Below are 18,278 nucleotides of genomic sequence, written 5' to 3'. Positions count from 1 at the left end.
ATAGTCCAGAGGAGCTTGGTGTTCTGTACAGTGGGATCGGGTGACAGGCCGATGGGTGGGCCTGGTACAGTGTGCTGCGGCTGCAAGTCTCTCAGGGTAGCCCTCTTCCCTCTCCCCCTCCCCGCCGGGGATGGGGTGCCCATAATAACACAGGGTGTGATGATATCCTAGGCTTCAGTCAACTATGTTTACTGTCAGAAGGTGAGCCGCCTTCATGCATTGGGTAGGACATAGTGTTCCAAGGGAACCAGGATTTGATGGTTATCTTTTGGGGGAGCTTGATACTTCATATCGCACACAAACTACAAGAAATAGTATTTCTATACTTGGACCATTTTTGGTATTACAGCATTTTACCTCAGCTGACTCTAGTGAGATGAGGTGAAAAGCGGGGTCAGCCTCTATATAAGAGCATTTATTTTATGTTATGAAATCATGTGCTCTGGGGAAATCCTACATTTAATCTTTAGAAATACAAATACTGACTCAACAGCTGGTTACTTAATCTCACCTAAAGGAAACAAAAATGTTCGGATGTAACCTCAAAGCGATACGTTTTAATAGATTTTATTATCAACCATGATGTATTTTGTATTGTTTTGTTTAATTACTATACATAGCTTCCTGGTGACAATAAAATATTACCCATTCAAAGCCTTGAGCTAATAAACAGCCTATGTTCCGAATAGATTTGAGACTTTTTTATTTTAATTGTATAGCTGCTCATGTTTTATCACTAATGTCAGCGATAAGTTACTTTCATGTGTATTTCTTATATAGATGAAAAGCTAACCAAATATATAGAAGCTGAAGTTATGACCATTGAATAGAATGTATAAGACAACACATTATGACAAAGCTTACTATACAAAAATAAAACTCGCACAATTATGTTATTGAATGTTTCAGTGTAACGGTCAGTGGATCGGGCAATGGATACGTCTCAAATTAAAAAAATATTGTCATTTATAGTTATGAATTAAGTTAAAAGTGTTGTTTTTCTTGAAAAATAATATGAATCCATTTATAAGGGGAAGTATGAGAGGATTGTCTATATATGACTGTACCTGTTTATAATGCCAAAGAAGTCTTGTAAGGGATTGATTCATAGCCATATTAAACCGATGGCCTTGGTCCGTTCTGTTTGGAATGGAGCTGGAGAGTGGCATCAATGCACCTTCTATATGACTTAGTTTGAATTTGAGACATGACACTAATTGCGCAAAAAAAAACGCTCATCTTTGCTGCTCACAAACAAAATAGATTATATCCAAAGAGCTAGTTTATGATAGTTCTAGCTCTGGGCAATGGGAAAACCAAACTGCCTATCCTTAACATTGAACATGGCAGAAGACCAAATACGGTGTATATATTTTGAATTATTTAAGGCATTTATGATTGTAATCAAAACCACAATATGATTGTAAACTTTGGTCCGAGACCGTCAGCAGGTTCATTTTCAATACAAATATTCTTTTTAAATACATAACTTAGAAGTACATACACAGAGTTGAGAACTCTGTCTGCATCTCTAGAGCTAGTCGTTTTTTGCATGTCAAACAAAAGTGATGAAAATCTGAATCAGATGTTCATTCTGTCTTTTTGTAATCAGCCATTTTCTTTGTATAAACATGTCTATTCCATGTCTAATGCCTTCAGACGTAAAAAAAATGTGAGGGGCTGATATATAAACATATCAATTTCTTTGTACTTGTACTTGATATTTGTAGTATTCCAAGTCCAATACTTTTCAAGACCCTTTCACCAGGCCATACCAAGCCAGTGTAATAGAAAAGGGTTGACCTAGGGGGAGCAGATACTCATCCAACCATGGTCAACAGAGAAGAACCCAGAATAACTTTTTTTCCCCAGGGTTGGATCCACACTTAAAAAGTGATCACCCTTTTACAATACTGAGTTTTCTGATACTGAGTTTTTTGTCTTTCAGAAGGGTAGGGTATCCATGAAGATTTTCTCCACAATAGGCGGAGGGGGGACAAGGTCCTCTAGTTTCAGGTAGAAGATGCGCTGCAGGCCCTGGGTGCACAGTGTCCTCAATTCAGGAAGTTTGCCTAGTAGTTTTGAAAGGTAGTTGGGTTGGGTTCGGATATTGTACGATCCATTTCCGCTCATGTGTTCCCTCAAACAAGTGATCAGATGGTTTTGAAAGTCCTCAACCCGCGTCGGTTCTTTAAGGCCATGGCGATCTATGTGCAGAGAAAATGAGCACTGTCAGTATTGTTAAATCAGCCCTGATTTCCAATGAACAGCAATGGGGAGCTTTGAGGTGGCAGTAAATTAATGTGTGTCTCACCTGTGATGATGACAAGTGCTGCGAGACAGGAAAAGGAGGACACGTCCAGATTCATACGATGGAGGTTCTGAGAGAAATCCATGATGGAGTCTATCCAGTCCCCAAAACTGCGGACACACTGCATGCGATGGAGGACCATGCCGTTGCAGAAGATCAGCTTGCTCTTCTCAGGACTTGACCTGCACACATGTTTAAAGACAAAGGGATTTTTTTTGTATGAGCGGTTGAAAGCAAAGTAGCAGGAAGCAGTGATAACAAAGCACATTAAGAATGTCAAATATTTTATGAATTAGTGGTGGGTGTTGGTGGGAAAGAATGGTTACAAACCAACCTATAGGCCAATCGAAGGATGAAGAGTTCAACGAAGGCCGATTCCAGGAGCAGCTCCTGGTCATCGTTGCAAAAGTCTGTGAACCCTGGTATGGTCTCTGCCCACTTTTTGATCACATCCATGGAACCAGATAGCAGGTCGTAGAACTGCTTGATATCCCCTGAATCCTCCTTCTCCGACATGCTTACCACTGTCTCCTGGTACTAAGAATTAAGAGGAAATAAGGTAACAATCAGAGGAGTCACACACTCTCAAATCCTGGCATGTATCTGGTTGATGGTTCAAGGAGAAAAGCATGTTAAACCGGCCCGAACGAACCTTTGAATACAAACCTTTGAGTGGTCAAGCTTCCCCGAGGTTGGGTTTGAGTCCAAATGGGCCCGGACAAGCGAGGCTATGATGTTAACAGGAGGGCTGGTGGGAGAAGCTTCTGAAACCGTCTTGGGTTTAGACGGAAGACGACCCCGGCGTCCTTTCAGGCTGTCTGTACGGACAACTGGGAGATGGAAAGGAAACAAGGAAACTTAATTAGCACGCCTGTGGATCTCCTACAGCTACTACTGCATCTTCTGTGTTAAAAAGCAGCTGCGGTATCGGTTTCCATGTTCTAAAACTGGCACTTACTCTCCAATTACAAACGTGACTCCTATGCTTTGGTTTACTATCAATTCACCAAGCTGTCATTACGGATCCCAGACCCACATTATCATATAATTGTCACTGAAAGCCTTAACACTTTTAGCAGCACATTACCTTCTTTGACCATTCCGACACTAAGGCACTTCTGAAAACGGCAGAACTGACATCGGTTTCTTCGCCTCTTATCCACGGGACAGTCTTTGTTTGCGAGGCACACATATTTAGCGTTTTTCTGCACAGTGCGCTGTCAGACGATAAAACAAATGTAGTGTTAGATCAATGGTGATGATACCATTGTAGCTTGGAGATTTATTAATGAAATCAGTGATAAGATCAAATGCTACACATAAATAAACACTAGCCGGGCACCTTGAAGAAGCCTTTGCAGCCCTCACATGTGCGCACTCCATAGTGTTGGCATGACGCGTTGTCCCCGCACACCGCACAGCGACCGTCCCCGGACGCCGGGCTGCAGGTCTGCGGGGACGTCATGTTCCCCTCCATCGACCGAGGGCTCCCTAGACCCCCTTGGTCTGGGGAAATGGGGGGGCAGCAGAGAGGGGATGCATACTGCTGACAGGCTACTAGGGAGAATGGGTCTTCTGTGACCTGGTCCTGCCCCTGGCCCAAGGGGGAGAGCTCCTCTGTCGGGTGGTTGAAGGTGAAAAAGGAGAGCTGATGTGCTAGAACCGCCTTCTCCACCGCTGCGGACGAGGGGGCCGAGGAGTAGGGGCTGAAGGCGTCCCATATGTTGGAGGCCGGGGGCTGGTAGCTGGGCGTCGACGGCGAGGCGGCGGCGGCGTAGACCGGGCTGTTGTAGTAGTCCGAGCCGCACGAGGACAGGGTCTCGTCCAGGTAGCCAAACGCGAAGGAGCCCGGGTAGCAGCCGTACACCTGGAAGTCATCCAGCTTGAGGTTTTGGTGAGGGCTGGAGCCGCCAGCTACGGGCGAAGGGCTGAAGGAGACACTTGGGTCGGGGGCCGTGGAGGTGACCTTGCAGGAGTAGGCATCAAACTCCCCCACGTAGCCACCGGCAACCAAGGTGTTGATGCTGGGCAACGAAGAAGCAGACAGCTGCTCACTGGTAGCTGCTAGCTGGTCACTGATGTCCATTGCCAGTTTGGCATTGAGGTCAGTGTTTAAGAACTCAGAGCTGAGGCTGTCATTGGGCAGGATCCCAATCTGGGTTTGCACACAGGGCATGCTATAGAAAACAGAAATGATTTAAAACACGATCATAAGTAGGCTATGTTTTAAGATATATTTATTCAAAGAACTTTGCAAGTATGCATTTTGATCAAAGCATAGTAAGTTTTAGTACTCAATTCAACAATTTATTTTTAAAATACAGACCGCAAATAAAATAATGTGCAGTTTTGAGTCAGGCTTTTTGAGGAATAGGATTATTGCGATACTGGTTTTGAGGCTATGGGGAGCTGGACCATAGCAGCCCAGCCCTTTACCAGCAGGAGTGAGCTAGTAAAAGAGAGTGCGGGGAGAGTCTAGCATGTAGCATTTACAGGTAGAGTGGTAGGGTGTCAAACTGTGTAGAAATGGAACTGCCTGTTAATGTGTTATGAATTAACACTCACGCCCTTTGAGTTGTATATTTAGAATCAACATTTGTAATGACCTTGTCTAATAATCTGTAGTTCGTTTTTGATCTTTTAAAATAGGCTATTCTTCGAAGGTAGGCTTTATGTATAACTAATATGTATTCCACCAATGTAAGGTAGACCTACGGACAAGGCATTGTAATTACATACCAGAAACAAACTGGTTTGTTTAGAATAACAACACTTTGCATGCAGAACTAGACCAGGCTTGCTAAAAGCAGCACAGATTTAAACACAAATAAATTCTGGTAGAATGGAATACACAATCTTTTTCATGATCTGTGGAAAAAGTTTTCAGCAGTCCTCATCGCTTTTTGTTTGGAATAATTCCACATAACTATATTAGGGGGTTTCCCCTCATTAAAAGTGGAAGCCATATTCAATATTGCATATCACAAGTCACTCTAAAGTCAACTATTCTGCATGCAAATACATATATTTTCACTGACCTGATAATTACACAAATATCCGGACTTTGAACGGTCTTTTGTACTTATTCCACACGAGTGATGCATGAATGTCACCTCTGTCAACTGCTCTGAGCACACACCTACAGCCATACAGCGTTTTTTATTTGGGTGGCATCGACGAAAGGCGTGTCTCCCTCCATAAATGGTAAAGTGGGCGGTGAAACTTTCCGGATCATAAACCAATAGCATCGCTTCATAAAAAGATTGACGCACGCTTGGGATTCCATTGACGCAAGAGGCGGCAGACTGAATGGTCCAAATTTAGAAAGACAGCGTAAGACACGTGAGACTATTATTGCCTGTTGTTGGATAAAAATAAACTGCATTTGGAGACTTCCTGACACAGAACATTTCCATTTTTACTATGATTATGTAATGCACATACTCGCAACATTGTAGTCTAGTGTCAAAAACAGTAAACACAGTTTTCATGGAATGGCTGAATGTATTCATTAATTAGGGGCTACTCTGCCATCAACGCTCAACTTAACTTGTGAGGGATGGGCTATTTCAGTTGAAACTCAGCAATACAGTTTAAACAAGAAGCTATGAATGATACGTATTTATGTATTTATAGCTTTTTATTTATATTTATAATTACAATTCAGAACACTGTTAAAGGGCTGTATTTGTCTTACATTCACATTAAAATTGGAAAGGGACAACAAAGCAAAACAGGAGCACCTGTTCTGCTCATAGAAGCTTGCACAAGAGCAATGTCCTGTTAGTGCAAAGCCGTCACCAGGAATTACAAACACTATTATGTTTAAGTCGCAGCTGCAGACTTCCATATGTCAGCGACAATATAAACATAAAATAACCGTATACTAATTATGCATTTTCTTTCTCACAGCAACAGAACATGACTCCACACTGCACATCACTCACCCGCGTCAGACACACCCCTTCCCACGGGACCTGCCTTCTGATTTCTTTTTTAAGATCGAGGGAAAGTTAGATGGTCTGGTAGTTATAGAAGTTATAAGTGTCAGGTAGGCCTCAAGTCTATTCGCCCAGCGAGAGGAACGCCGCTAATGCTCCCACAGTGCCAGCTATGTCCTCGAGACGGGCACAAGGTCCAGCCCGCAGTAAAGTATACCGTTGTTGATTTTTTCTGAGCTTTCCGCATGAGCCATGCTTAGCCTTCGCCGCCATTAAAAGAATGATCGGTAACTAAGCTTTGTTTACATTACCCTGGTCACTTTACAACTATGGACAGCCCCAGCTGCTGCCCCCAGAATTGTTTCGTTCAATTTCCCATTTTGTATTTCACAAGCAGAAATACAAAATGGGTGAGTGTTGAGTCTGTCAATGGACAAATCTTTTACAGGACGCAACCCATATACTGACATACAGTGAGAGAGAAATGATCCAGAATCGTTGATTAAATACAATTCACAAACCCAACAACAATGCAGACTAGGTCACAAAAGCTAATATATTGTTTTGATTAATTGTGTATTTTCTACTGAAGAAAGTTTATGATAAATCAATGATTGAGATCAAGGATTTTAGGCCTTTGAATCAATGATAAACATTGGCAAGAACACCTCTTTACCCAGTCCTGGCAGACCTCAATCTGTACAGTTGGTTATTCAAAGGACAACACATAACAACATTTGGTCACATTTAACAAAGTTCATCTTACATGGTTCTCTTACAACTGTTAAAACAGCAACATAATACACTAGCCTATTCTATCTCTAAAACAGATGCAAGTGATAAAATAAAGAATAAAATAGGATGGCTGTGATTAACAAACACAAATAAAAGAAACAAAGAAATGCAATAAACATAATTAGATTCAGCATAGGAAAGCCACAAAAACAACTATGATAATATAAATGATGAATAGCAATATGGCTGTAAAGTAATAAGCTTGTATATTTCTGCTGTATATAAAACAGGACATACTAAATATGCCAGTTGATGGTTGAAGGTTGTCTAGCTTGAACGGTTGGTTAAAGGACTAACAAATTGACTGCACTAAATCATAAAAGGACAATAATATGTAATCAGATAAAAGTCAAACTACTGGCTTCTCCGACAATGCTATATGTATGTTCTCCTTTTAAATTTCCAAATTCCGGTTTCAGAGTAAGTGTTTATGATTTGACCTGTGTGGTTCACCCAGTTGACTCCGCCAACTGACCATTCCGAAACTCCTGGTTGCCAGGTATGAAACTTGAAAATTGACACACAAACAAAGCGTGCTGCAGCCATGGAAGCAAGCACTCAAACTCGATCCACTGAGATTGTACTCGATTCTACCCGACCTAAAAGGACTCGTCCTCTTTGGAAAAAGACAACCAGAGCCGTGCTTAAACATGGGTAAATACTGGCATTTGAGTTGAAATGGATACAGCTATAAGCTGGATGCAGAGTTGGCAAATTTTCTCCGGAAAAGGAAAACATTGCGCAGCGGCTACCATTAGCTTATCTCTGGGATTCTAAACATAGCCAGCCATGCATCTAGCTAAAATTGATAGTTATCATTATTTATGTACATCGACGGGGAAAACTGAATAATAATAACATTAACATTATTGTTATTAAAATAGGAATATAAGCATTAATTATTAAGAATGCAAATTAAATGAAAAAAGGGAACACATTTACTATAAGCAGTTGTGAGTAAATTGGGAGTTTTGGTGCATGCAAAGATGAAATGTAAATGTATGTAATATTGATCCTAAACATCCTATGCATACATATTTGTCTACGGTGATTTGCACTTTGTGTCCATTGGATAACAGTAGGAAGATTTACAGCACAAGCAGGGAATCCCTACTTCAGGTGGAAGAACCCGGATCGTTTGGATGGTGGAGCCATGAGCATGTTAGCTTGGTTTTTGTGAGTAATGTGGATCTATGATGAATAAATAAAAAAGAGGTTAGCTCCAACTTAATATTGTATTAATATGATATTAGTACTATTGACAACAAAACAGACACATGTAAATTGGCCTACACTACTGGATAATTATATACAAATCTTTATGATAAAGTTAATAGCAACTGATTCTGTTAAATGTACGCTATCCTGGAAAAGGGCCCCAGCTACAGGCAGCAGATTAACAACATGGTAGTAAACATCGTGTTTGGATATCACAAAATGCCGTGAGTTCAAAATAAATCGAATGTCCATTTCCACCATTCCACCGTCTATTCATTAGATGTTCAGTTCTCTCAATGCTGAATTTGAATTATATATTAATAATGATAATAATAATATTTTAAATAAATAAATAATAATAATACATACAGTACAGAGAGGTTGCATCCAAGGCTCCCCATCAATCTGCATGGGAAGGGGTTTGAGTGTCCTGGCAACGAGAAGAAAAGGGAAATTATTAGAAATGATCCGTTCATTCAACCACACCATCATGTACACATAGAGTTCAAGTTCTAAGAGTTAAGCTACTGAACTTGATAGTGATCTGGGGGGTTTGCGCGAGTCTCAGCCCGGCACTCTTCAGCCCTGTGTAGATCTGACCCATCTCCATGGCTCCCTCGAGACCCAGCACCTCCAAACGCTTATCGCTCATATCTTCAGGAGAACAACACAGGAAACAGATGAGAGAGAGAGAGAAGAAGAAACTTCATGGCAGCTGTAGACCCATGAGCACACGCTCACAGGAAAGGCTGCGTCCCGGTTATTTGGATAAGAAGGGCCATGGGGAGATGGCGACGTAAGGGGAAGAGGCCCACCCTGAGAGCGTGTCTTAAGCAGCTCCCGGTCGGTGATGACCTCCGCAGACTTGTCCAACGCATGATGGCTGGATTTGTCCGCCTTCTTCGACTCGCCCCAGAGGTTGGAGCCGCCGTGCATGCTGGGTATGTTGACCACTGCTATGCCTTCCAGAGATAGGGAGGTGATATCTAACGGCACGCCACAGCACTGGTAGAGGAAGGGAAGGAAAGGCAAGGGAGAGAGAGGGAGAGAGAGAGAGAGATATTAAGAAGACGATCAGCACGAAGATGTAAACCCAAGGAAAGTGATCATGGAGAAAAAAATAGATCATGGAGGGTTACTTGAGATAATTTACCTCAATGGTTAGACAATCTTTCAGATTCTTGCAGGATGCAGATATTGTCTCGGACGTGGCAAACTCAAAATACCAGAGTTTGTTCTTCACCCTTAAGGGACAACAAAGAAAGAATATGAAACTCCCAACTTATTTTGGTTGCTTTGAAGGGATTTGCATTAACCAGCAATGAATTCATGATGAGTGTCCTCTCACCTGCTGCTGAACTTATGCGGATGCTTCTCCCTCATGTGGTGGAAGCGGTGAGCGATGGAGGCATCCTTGCAAGGGCACAAAGGAAGTGCAAACACAGACGTAAAAGGTGAGCAGGTCCTTATTGTACATTTGTTCTCATAACTCAACTCCACATTGTTTTAACTCACCACCCCGATGGAGAAGTAGTTGTTTATGATCGGGTACGGCACGGGGTCTCCGTCTTCCGTGGGGTCGTCTGGGATGACCTGGACGGTCCAGCGGTCCATCGGCGCCAACACGCTGCCAGCAATGTCCTTCAGGACGTCGCGCAGATCCGAGCCATCGTACCCTGGGGCAAGATTTCACCCCAAAAAACGGAAATGATATCAAGGGAAACTATGATTGTAAGCCACAGGGCGGTAACCATTGTGTTGTTCGGTGGTTGGTTTGTTTGCCTGCTATACACTAAGGCCCAATCCCATTTCTACCCCTTACCCCTTCAAAACAAGGGAGAGGGGTAATGGGGAAGGGGTAAGGGGTAGAAATGGGATTTGGCCTTAGGTCAACCAAAAATCCACTCGGTTTATCCTATTTCTTTAACCACACCATTTTAGCAAAAAATCAAGCCACTTCCTTTGCAGCGTGAGATTCCGACCGACCGGCCAACTGTACATTGCGTGATAATAATGAATGAACGACTGGCGACAATGAATGGACTTTTCAAATAGAAGGGGAACGACAGATTGTTTTTGAAAGAGCCACCCCACTATGCTAATGTAGACGTTTAGGATCGGGCCGAGGCTGCCTCCATACCTCCCCCCCAGCGGAGGCAGCGGGCCAGGTCATTCCCCGTGCCGAGGGGGAGGATAGCGACAGGGGGGCGCACAGGGAGCTCCGCCTTGTCTGAAATCACAAAGATTAAATAACATTATCCGCCGGTTAGCTTTGTAATCGTGCTCTTCTATCAATGCTATCTTTTTATAGACGTTGTAAAAAAAATGAAGTATATTGGATTACTATGATTAAAATTAGCCCCTGGTTGGAATGATATGGGAGCAGCAGGGAGATACTGTGAGTAAATAACGCAGAGTAAGAGTTTGGCTCTACTGTCTTGAATACATAGATTGGAGGGACACAAATACACACACACACACACACACACACACACACAGACACAGACACACACACACACACACACACACACACACAGACACAGACACAGACACAGACACAGACACAGACACAGACACAGACACACACACAGACACAGACACAGACACACACACACACACACACACACACACACACACACACACACACAGACACACACACACACTACCTATAGCGTCCAGAATCCACCCAACCGTCCCATCCCCACCGCACACTAAGATTCTGTAGTCGTGCAGACTGCGAAAGAAATTTAGTCTACAAAAAAAAAAAGCAGGGAAAGAAATCAAAACATAACTCCAAGCACACACAACATGATTAACTCAATACAATATTTAAAACATCAAGTATCACGGTACCCAGGGACGGGTCCTCCGTTACGCAGGTTGTAGATTTGCCGAGGGTTCAGAAGGTACTGAAATTTCCTCAGTACTCTGCAAAACAGAAACATTGCAGTCTACCAGGAAGCCCTAACATGGTATGGACCACATTTGAAATAGAAGCTCCAGAAATGGGAAGACTATTCCGCGGGTGGACCTCCTACCTCTCCCCCTGCTTCCCACCACTCTTGGGGTTTACGAACACAAGCAGAGGGTGGATGTCTGGGACCGGAACAATCTAACAAAAACACAAGACCCACACTGTGTTTAGATGACAGACAAAAATCTAACTGACTAGGTGAGACGGTATCACTGGATACTACTTTTTCCTGTAGAAGTATGATTTAATTTAATTATTGTAAACTCGCCATTCAATTTGCAATACCTCAACATTGCTGAGGGATCATGTGAAGTTCACCCTGTGAGCCTGCTAGGACATCTCTAAGCCCTACATATGTATCATGCACCCACGACGAAAATAAAAGTGAAAAACAAACAAGTAAAATAAGTTCTGTGTCCACCACAAACCTGCAGGATGTGTCCGTCAGGGGTAACATTGAACATACTGGTGTCTTCTAAAGAATTAGAAGTATTATCGTCCTGGATGAAGGGTATGAACAGAAAGACATTAGCAAACATTACACGTTTGTAAAATAATATTTTTGTCCAGAGAGGATATGTTTGGACTGAGAGCGCCATTACTAAATGGCGCTAAAAAACGGTGATTCATTTAGGCATCTCATTAAAGTTAATTAATTAGGAAGGTATTCATTATATCATATTGATTCATCTTACCCCTGAGAAAGCATATATGGCCCATGGGGGCAGGATGTGATCTTTCAGCAATCCGCATTCACACGTCACGCAAGATTTCAAACAGTCGTCATGACGCTTCAGGAGAAATAGAATGAATAAAAGGCGCACATGATATACATGCTGTGTCTATGTATGGAAAAAGGAACAAGAACATTTCCTTTACAGGGAAACATTAAATCAGCCTCCGTAATTCAACAGAAAAACACACAATCACAGATCACTACGGCCTTACCATCTCTTGGCACCACACGCAACGGCTCCCTACAAAGTGCTTGATCTTCTTGTGGCACACCTTACACTTTCTGGAGCTACAGTCTGCACTGATCCAGTCGTGAGCAGGCACCTGGGACCCATCGGGAGAAGCAGAAACTAATGATTAGAAGCTGGCTTTATTTCTATAATCTAAGTATTTGCTTAAGACTGAGCTAGACAAGATAATTAGGATTACAATGTTGATCTATGAAGTTCCTCATAAAAGCTGGTTGTGTATAAAAAAAGAAAGAAACTGTTGGAATAAAGTCAGCAACTGATAACTTACAACTAAATATACTGTGAGTTGCGTGATTTCTAAATTACAATCTCTCTTGGTGCAGTCAGTTAGAAGGACCCAGCGGTTTGCTTTACCAACAGCATATCTGTGTGTTGGGAGTAACTAATCTACTTTGCAGGATCCCGAAACCATTAAGACAAAAGCCAGAACGGCAATAAAGATAATTCCATAAAAGCACCCATTCATTAATTAAATTCTGTTCTTCTGCAGTACATTTCCTCCTGAGTTCGAGGTAAAAAGCCTACTCTAAGTGGACACTAAGGTTTTAATCTGCAATGTTAAATCAAAACTAACGCAGGGCACACATTTTGACTAATGCATTCCCCATTAACATTTAAGTAATGTTATGCTGTGGGTGTTTGTTATCTGAGAACATTCAACCGAATAAAGTCTTCATAGACCGTTTTACAAATGCATCAATATACTATAATGGTGACACTATAAGCTATAAATGCTTTGGTAGGGGGGGGGGGGGGGGGTACTGATCATAAAGAATGAAAAGGTATTAGCTTCTTACACCAAGCTCCTTCTTAGACCTGACGAAGGTTGGAGGGCATTGCTCAGCGGTCTTGTTGGCACACTGACTGTGGACTGTGTACTTGCAGTCTGGGGGCAAAAAAATATATCATAGAATCACACAGTAAATGAGTAAATCACCATATTAATGTTAGGTAGTGTCTTCATGCTTCGTCAATGGATTCATGCTTCTATTGTTATTGGCAAAAAGATGTATAACATCATACTCCATGCTCAAATCAGCAGGAAAGTGAGTCCCGACTGTGAAGATACACGGTTGCCCCCTAGTGGCTGTTAGGAGATCTTACAGGTGCAGCAGAGTCCTTGCTTCGCCAGGCCAAGAAGCATGCCCTGACAGACGTTACAGTAGGTCGGCTTGTTGAAATGCTTCATCCTCCAGCTATGCTGTCCATCCCTCTCTGTCATCTGCAGTATAGCACAAAAGGGACGAAACTATTTGAAACGTGCCAAAGAGAACTGAAGGAGTACATGACATTATCTTAACATTCTTAGAAATAACATTGTTATAGAATACCAATAAGTTGTATATGAGTAAATGACAAACAGGTCATTTAAAATACCAAGATCAAACATGTTTTATGGAATACCAATACCTATAAGTTATAACCTAACGTCAAAGATCGTTTTTTACAGAGAACCAACTGGGAAGTCGTCCCTGGAAACTGTCTGGATCGGGGCAGTCAATTAAAGAAGATACTTTGCAGGTGATTCGATGAACAATCGGTCTATAATTTTCTATCACGTTTCCATGGATCTCGTAGGTCCTCATATGACGCTGATTGGCCTGAACACCTGATGGCTTACACACAATTACGTTTAACAAAGTGGCATGCTGATGCCTAGCATGATGGGCTACTACCTTGAGGCCCAACAGCACCAGTAAAGGCACGTTGTTCATGCCCCCTTTAATCCACTCATCCAGGTTGACACTTCCACTGCCGTCCACGTCGATCGCCCCCATCAGATCCTTGAGCACCTGAACAAAAATGACAAGGAAATAAAAATTTCCAACCAGCATTCAGAGAGATTCAGAAGAATTATTAATTCATGGTTGAGAGTTTGAGAGTCATAATTGTTCTTATGGCTTTATGCCTGTTAAAATGCCACAATCTCTCTCCAAATTAGGTTGAATATCATGTCCAGGTCTAAACAATAGTGATGAGTGGTTAAGTTCATACTGGTCTGAGTTCAGTCACATCCCAGCCCAGATATTCTGCAGCGCGCATCATTTGGGCGATTATACGATCCACTTCCTAAAAAGATAAATCCACAATAAAGAGATTATAAATAAACACCTTCTACTTGCATATATAAAACATTTCAGATAGTGACTCAGAAACAAAAGAGAACATATACAGTCCATTTGTATGTAGTACAATTACAATTAGGGCATTTAGCAGACGCTTTTATCCAAAGTGACTTGCATCGGTTAATACCGTAGTACTAAATGCAACATAAATGTTAACATAATAAAATATATTGATTTTAAATTACTCACAGAGCTATCCAGAAGTCCATTGCCATCTTGGTCATAAAGTTTGAATGTACCTGCGAGCAAAACAAAATGGCGTCAGTGATGCACCCATTGTTCGCTGCACTTACACAATTGGGTGAAATAATGTTGCTGGGGAATGATGGTGTTAAGAGGGGACATGTTGTCTGTGGTGATCAATATTAACGCCTTTCATTCATTTTCCTTTGTTGAGACACATTTTGTCAACAATCGTTTTTTAATTATAGGTCTATGTAAAGTGATGGTAATGACATGTTATTAAGGAGATGATAAAGAAAGGACCATTCTCACATTCTAACTTCTCTCTCGGCTGCCCGTCCTCCAGTATGGAGAAGTAGCAGGAAACGTCACGGAGGAACACCCCATCTGAAATGAATAACCAATATAACCAATATCATAGAAAATCCAACTGACAAACAGAAAATGTTTAAATAGTTAAATCGTTGTTGATGAAAAGGGAAGGTTGGCGTTATCTGCAGACAGAAAAGGTCAGATGTAGATGAACGGTGAGTTGTTGTTGTTAAGTAACGACACCTCAATGTAATTAAGTTCAATGGGCCCCTCGACCCCTCAGCCTAACCTCACAGGTTTGATCCTACTACTGCAGAAAATCCTTTTGCAAGTGTGAATGCCATTGTCTTTGTTCTCTTGAGTCAATGGTCAATTCATACGCACATTTCCCCTTTGTAGATTAACAGAGACAAACGTGACAGGTTACATAACAAACTGTTACGTTGATGAAATCCTGATTAACTACAAATAATTACAAAATGCATTATGAATATTTTGAATAGGTGAATTAACAAAGAAGATGGGACGTTAACTTTAATTATTTGGGATGAGTTCTGTCATGGTTTAGCCATAATCCTTTATATTTAGGTACTGGGATTCATGCAAACGTGCATTGTTTCACTCAAACCCGGTGTGAGTTATGAAGTATGATCCAGACACGGAGCACTCAAGAGTAAAGCCTGTTAATCCACTGGCTGCTCCGCATCCCTCTTCTTGTGTGATTATTACATGAGTGCACAGGGGGTTGGTGGGGGGGGGGGGGGGGGTGGTGCTGGCAGAACCTGTTGGACGGTCCTGTTATCTGGGGGAGAGCGGTCAGCGCTACCTTCTCTTTTCGGGGTTTCCGCCTCGTCGTGTTCAAAATGTTGAAAATATTTAAACAGACGTCCGCAGAGATCCTCGGGAAAATCCTCGTCCTCGAGGTAGGTCTTGAGGAACTGTGCGAAGCCAGCTGCGTCCATGTACTGAGGGGGAGGCACATGACACACAGACCGGCCTGAGTATGTGGAGCGAGTCACAACACCTGGGTTGACTTATACCGTGTTCAGTACACATCAAGAGCTAAATGCTTTCTTGCAGAGGACATCCTCCCACAACGTACCTCTTCGAACTTGGTCTGGCCTTGCTTATCACCTGAATGAAACTCCTTCAACACGTCTTGCACCCGTAAAGTACTATCTGTGAACAGAATGTTGTTTTTCCAGGCCGTCAACAGTCAGTCATTTTTTACCTAGAGTAGCCTTTTGAGATGTGCCAACTTCAATATATATGGTATATAATTAATATAATGATATGACATGATACATACATAAATAATTGTATTGACGTATATTGCCTTTTTTTATCTGATGACACTACGTCTACAGCATTCTCAGTTCTTACTTACTGCTATTTGTCGTTTAGGAGTAACTTTTATTCAATGTAACTTGTGAATACAGATATGTGGTACATTATGTGGCGGGGATTACACTTCTTGCTCAAGGCAGTAGACACATGGGGATCAGAATACAACCACAGTGTTCTGGTTCAGTAGGGGTGGATGCTTACATTCCATATATTCCTGTAACTGGATAAAGTCCACAGGCGTAACACTCCCTGCATCTTCACTCTGTGCCATGGTAGCCAGCTGCATACATGGGGGGAAATGACAAATAAAATAACATTGCTTTTCAAGAAGATCACACTTGAAACATCAACATGTCGATAACCAATTTTTTGTGAAGTTGAATGAATTAGAGAGGTAGGAATATGTAGGTTACTCAAAGGAGTAACCAATGCCAGTTGGCAAACGATGCACCGTTATTAACAGGTTTGTTTTCATTCGTTGAATAGTACACACACAAGGAGTATAAGAAAAAAAATCCAAGTCGGATTCAAATACAGCCCTATGAAATGCTACACATTCTGTTTGTAGATTTGTCACGCTGTAAATATTAGTTGACAACATAGTAAAAACAACAAATGCATGTTGCTAACAACACTAAAAAAATTAATTCAAAGTAAGTCCAATAAACTCTTCTTGCAAGTCGGCAAACGTCAATTTTAAAGGACATCCTAATCGGTAAACTTTGATTCATCGACATGTCAAGTAATAACAATCTAAATTTAAATCTAAATCCAAGCTCTTAAAAGGGCATCCATCCGTCGGGATTATAGTCTATAAACCATGAGTGCCATGCATGGTTATTAAATGCACTCTTTACTCTGTTTGCTCACTGTTAAAACAGGTGTTCTTACATTCAATAGCTGACTTCTCCGTGGAAGTCGTAAACTTACCTTGTGCAGGGTATTGCTCAACCCCGTCAGAAGTGAATCAACGAAAATTCGCTCTTAAATGTCAAATTGTAGATATCGAAAAGGTAACTTGCAGGCGACTCTTGAGGAGCTTGTATTCGTGTTGTGGATAAATGCCTGACAGTGTGTTGGTGGATATACGGGATTAACAGTGGGCGGAGCAGGAGCTTCTCTGACATAATTACAGTTAGTGCCACTAACGTTTTACTCTGCTTGCTCTATGTATGACAGGATTCTTAGGCCATGGGTCTCTGCCTGATGCCATTTTACCAGTAGCCTACTATACTATTAGTGCCGGTTCTTAAGGACAAAGCTGGCAAAATTAACAGCATAGACAATTATAGGCCCATAGCTTTAGCCAGCATTGTTTCCAAAATCTTGGAGGAAATCCTCCTCAGCAGGTTGGAAAAGTATATTCTTACCACAGATAACCAATTCGGTTTTAAACGTAAACATGGTACTGATATGTGTATATTTGCCTTAAAGGAAATTTTAGACCGTTATAATAGCTTGAAACTTTCAGGTTCTCATCCACACTCTGGAGACATTGGAGGGCATGTTTGTATACTGCAAGTGTTGTATGCTGATCTCTTATTTTATGTGTTGTGTTTTATTGTTGTTTTTGAATTGAGTCTATTTTTATACATTGTACGATGGATCTTCATGTGTCCTGAATAAAATCATATAACGTGCAGAAACAACTAAATCTATGTGGGGTAGAGACAGGGGCAGAATTACACATGCAAGTCTCAAACATGCACAACAAGCAACATACAACAAGAAACACAGGTCTCGGCAGTGCAGAGACGCCTGGAGCATAAGTGTTATTGTTTTTGACCCACTGCAATTCAATGGTCAGAAAGCCATACTACAGGCAACCCGTTGATATAGGCCTACATCAGATAAAAGATCACTTACAATTTAATTTACAGGCAAAAAGTTCGTCGCGCGTGATTTGAATGGCCCAGGTAGCCTATACCTAAGCCTAATTGGCTTAATGATAGACTTAAATTTATTTACAAGCATTTTACAATTAGCCGTAAAACGGTTACATACGTTTGAACCAAGAAAACTGCAGTTAAAAAACAACTAAGCTGTAATCTTTAACATAAGACTAGTTTCTGTTAAGTGATCACA

The 18,278-nt window shown here is 41.6% G+C and overlaps 2 protein-coding genes across 2 annotated transcripts; both read right to left on the bottom strand.

Moving 5' to 3' along the window:
* Window positions 1-686: 686 nt before the first annotated feature.
* Window positions 687-5,466, bottom strand: LOC115557610 (probable nuclear hormone receptor HR38). Its single transcript, XM_030375549.1, has 7 exons — window positions 5,350-5,466; window positions 3,654-4,488; window positions 3,399-3,528; window positions 2,978-3,141; window positions 2,646-2,848; window positions 2,315-2,493; window positions 687-2,207 (listed from the first exon to the last, which is right to left on the bottom strand). Exons 2-7 carry the CDS (start codon window positions 4,485-4,487, stop codon window positions 1,945-1,947), a joined length of 1,773 nt encoding a protein of 590 aa, XP_030231409.1. The 5' UTR covers window position 4,488; window positions 5,350-5,466; the 3' UTR covers window positions 687-1,944.
* Window positions 5,467-5,932: 466 nt separating this feature from the next.
* dgkab (diacylglycerol kinase, alpha b) lies at window positions 5,933-17,300 on the bottom strand. Its single transcript, XM_030375548.1, has 24 exons — window positions 17,124-17,300; window positions 16,395-16,473; window positions 15,949-16,025; window positions 15,673-15,811; window positions 14,847-14,921; window positions 14,541-14,590; window positions 14,221-14,295; window positions 13,902-14,018; window positions 13,330-13,447; window positions 13,023-13,111; window positions 12,188-12,298; window positions 11,935-12,030; window positions 11,668-11,739; window positions 11,304-11,377; window positions 11,119-11,193; window positions 10,932-11,017; window positions 10,406-10,495; window positions 9,781-9,941; window positions 9,614-9,678; window positions 9,419-9,509; window positions 9,081-9,270; window positions 8,799-8,919; window positions 8,635-8,695; window positions 5,933-8,238 (listed from the first exon to the last, which is right to left on the bottom strand). Exons 2-24 carry the CDS (start codon window positions 16,462-16,464, stop codon window positions 8,158-8,160), a joined length of 2,184 nt encoding a protein of 727 aa, XP_030231408.1. The 5' UTR covers window positions 16,465-16,473; window positions 17,124-17,300; the 3' UTR covers window positions 5,933-8,157.
* Window positions 17,301-18,278: the final 978 nt, after the last annotated feature.

The sequence above is a fragment of the Gadus morhua genome, chromosome 13 (genome assembly GCF_902167405.1).
Source record: "Gadus morhua chromosome 13, gadMor3.0, whole genome shotgun sequence".
Lineage (NCBI taxonomy): Eukaryota > Metazoa > Chordata > Actinopteri > Gadiformes > Gadidae > Gadus > Gadus morhua.
Note: the sequence above shows the minus strand (reverse complement) of the source record. Positions and strands in the feature narration are given on the sequence as shown.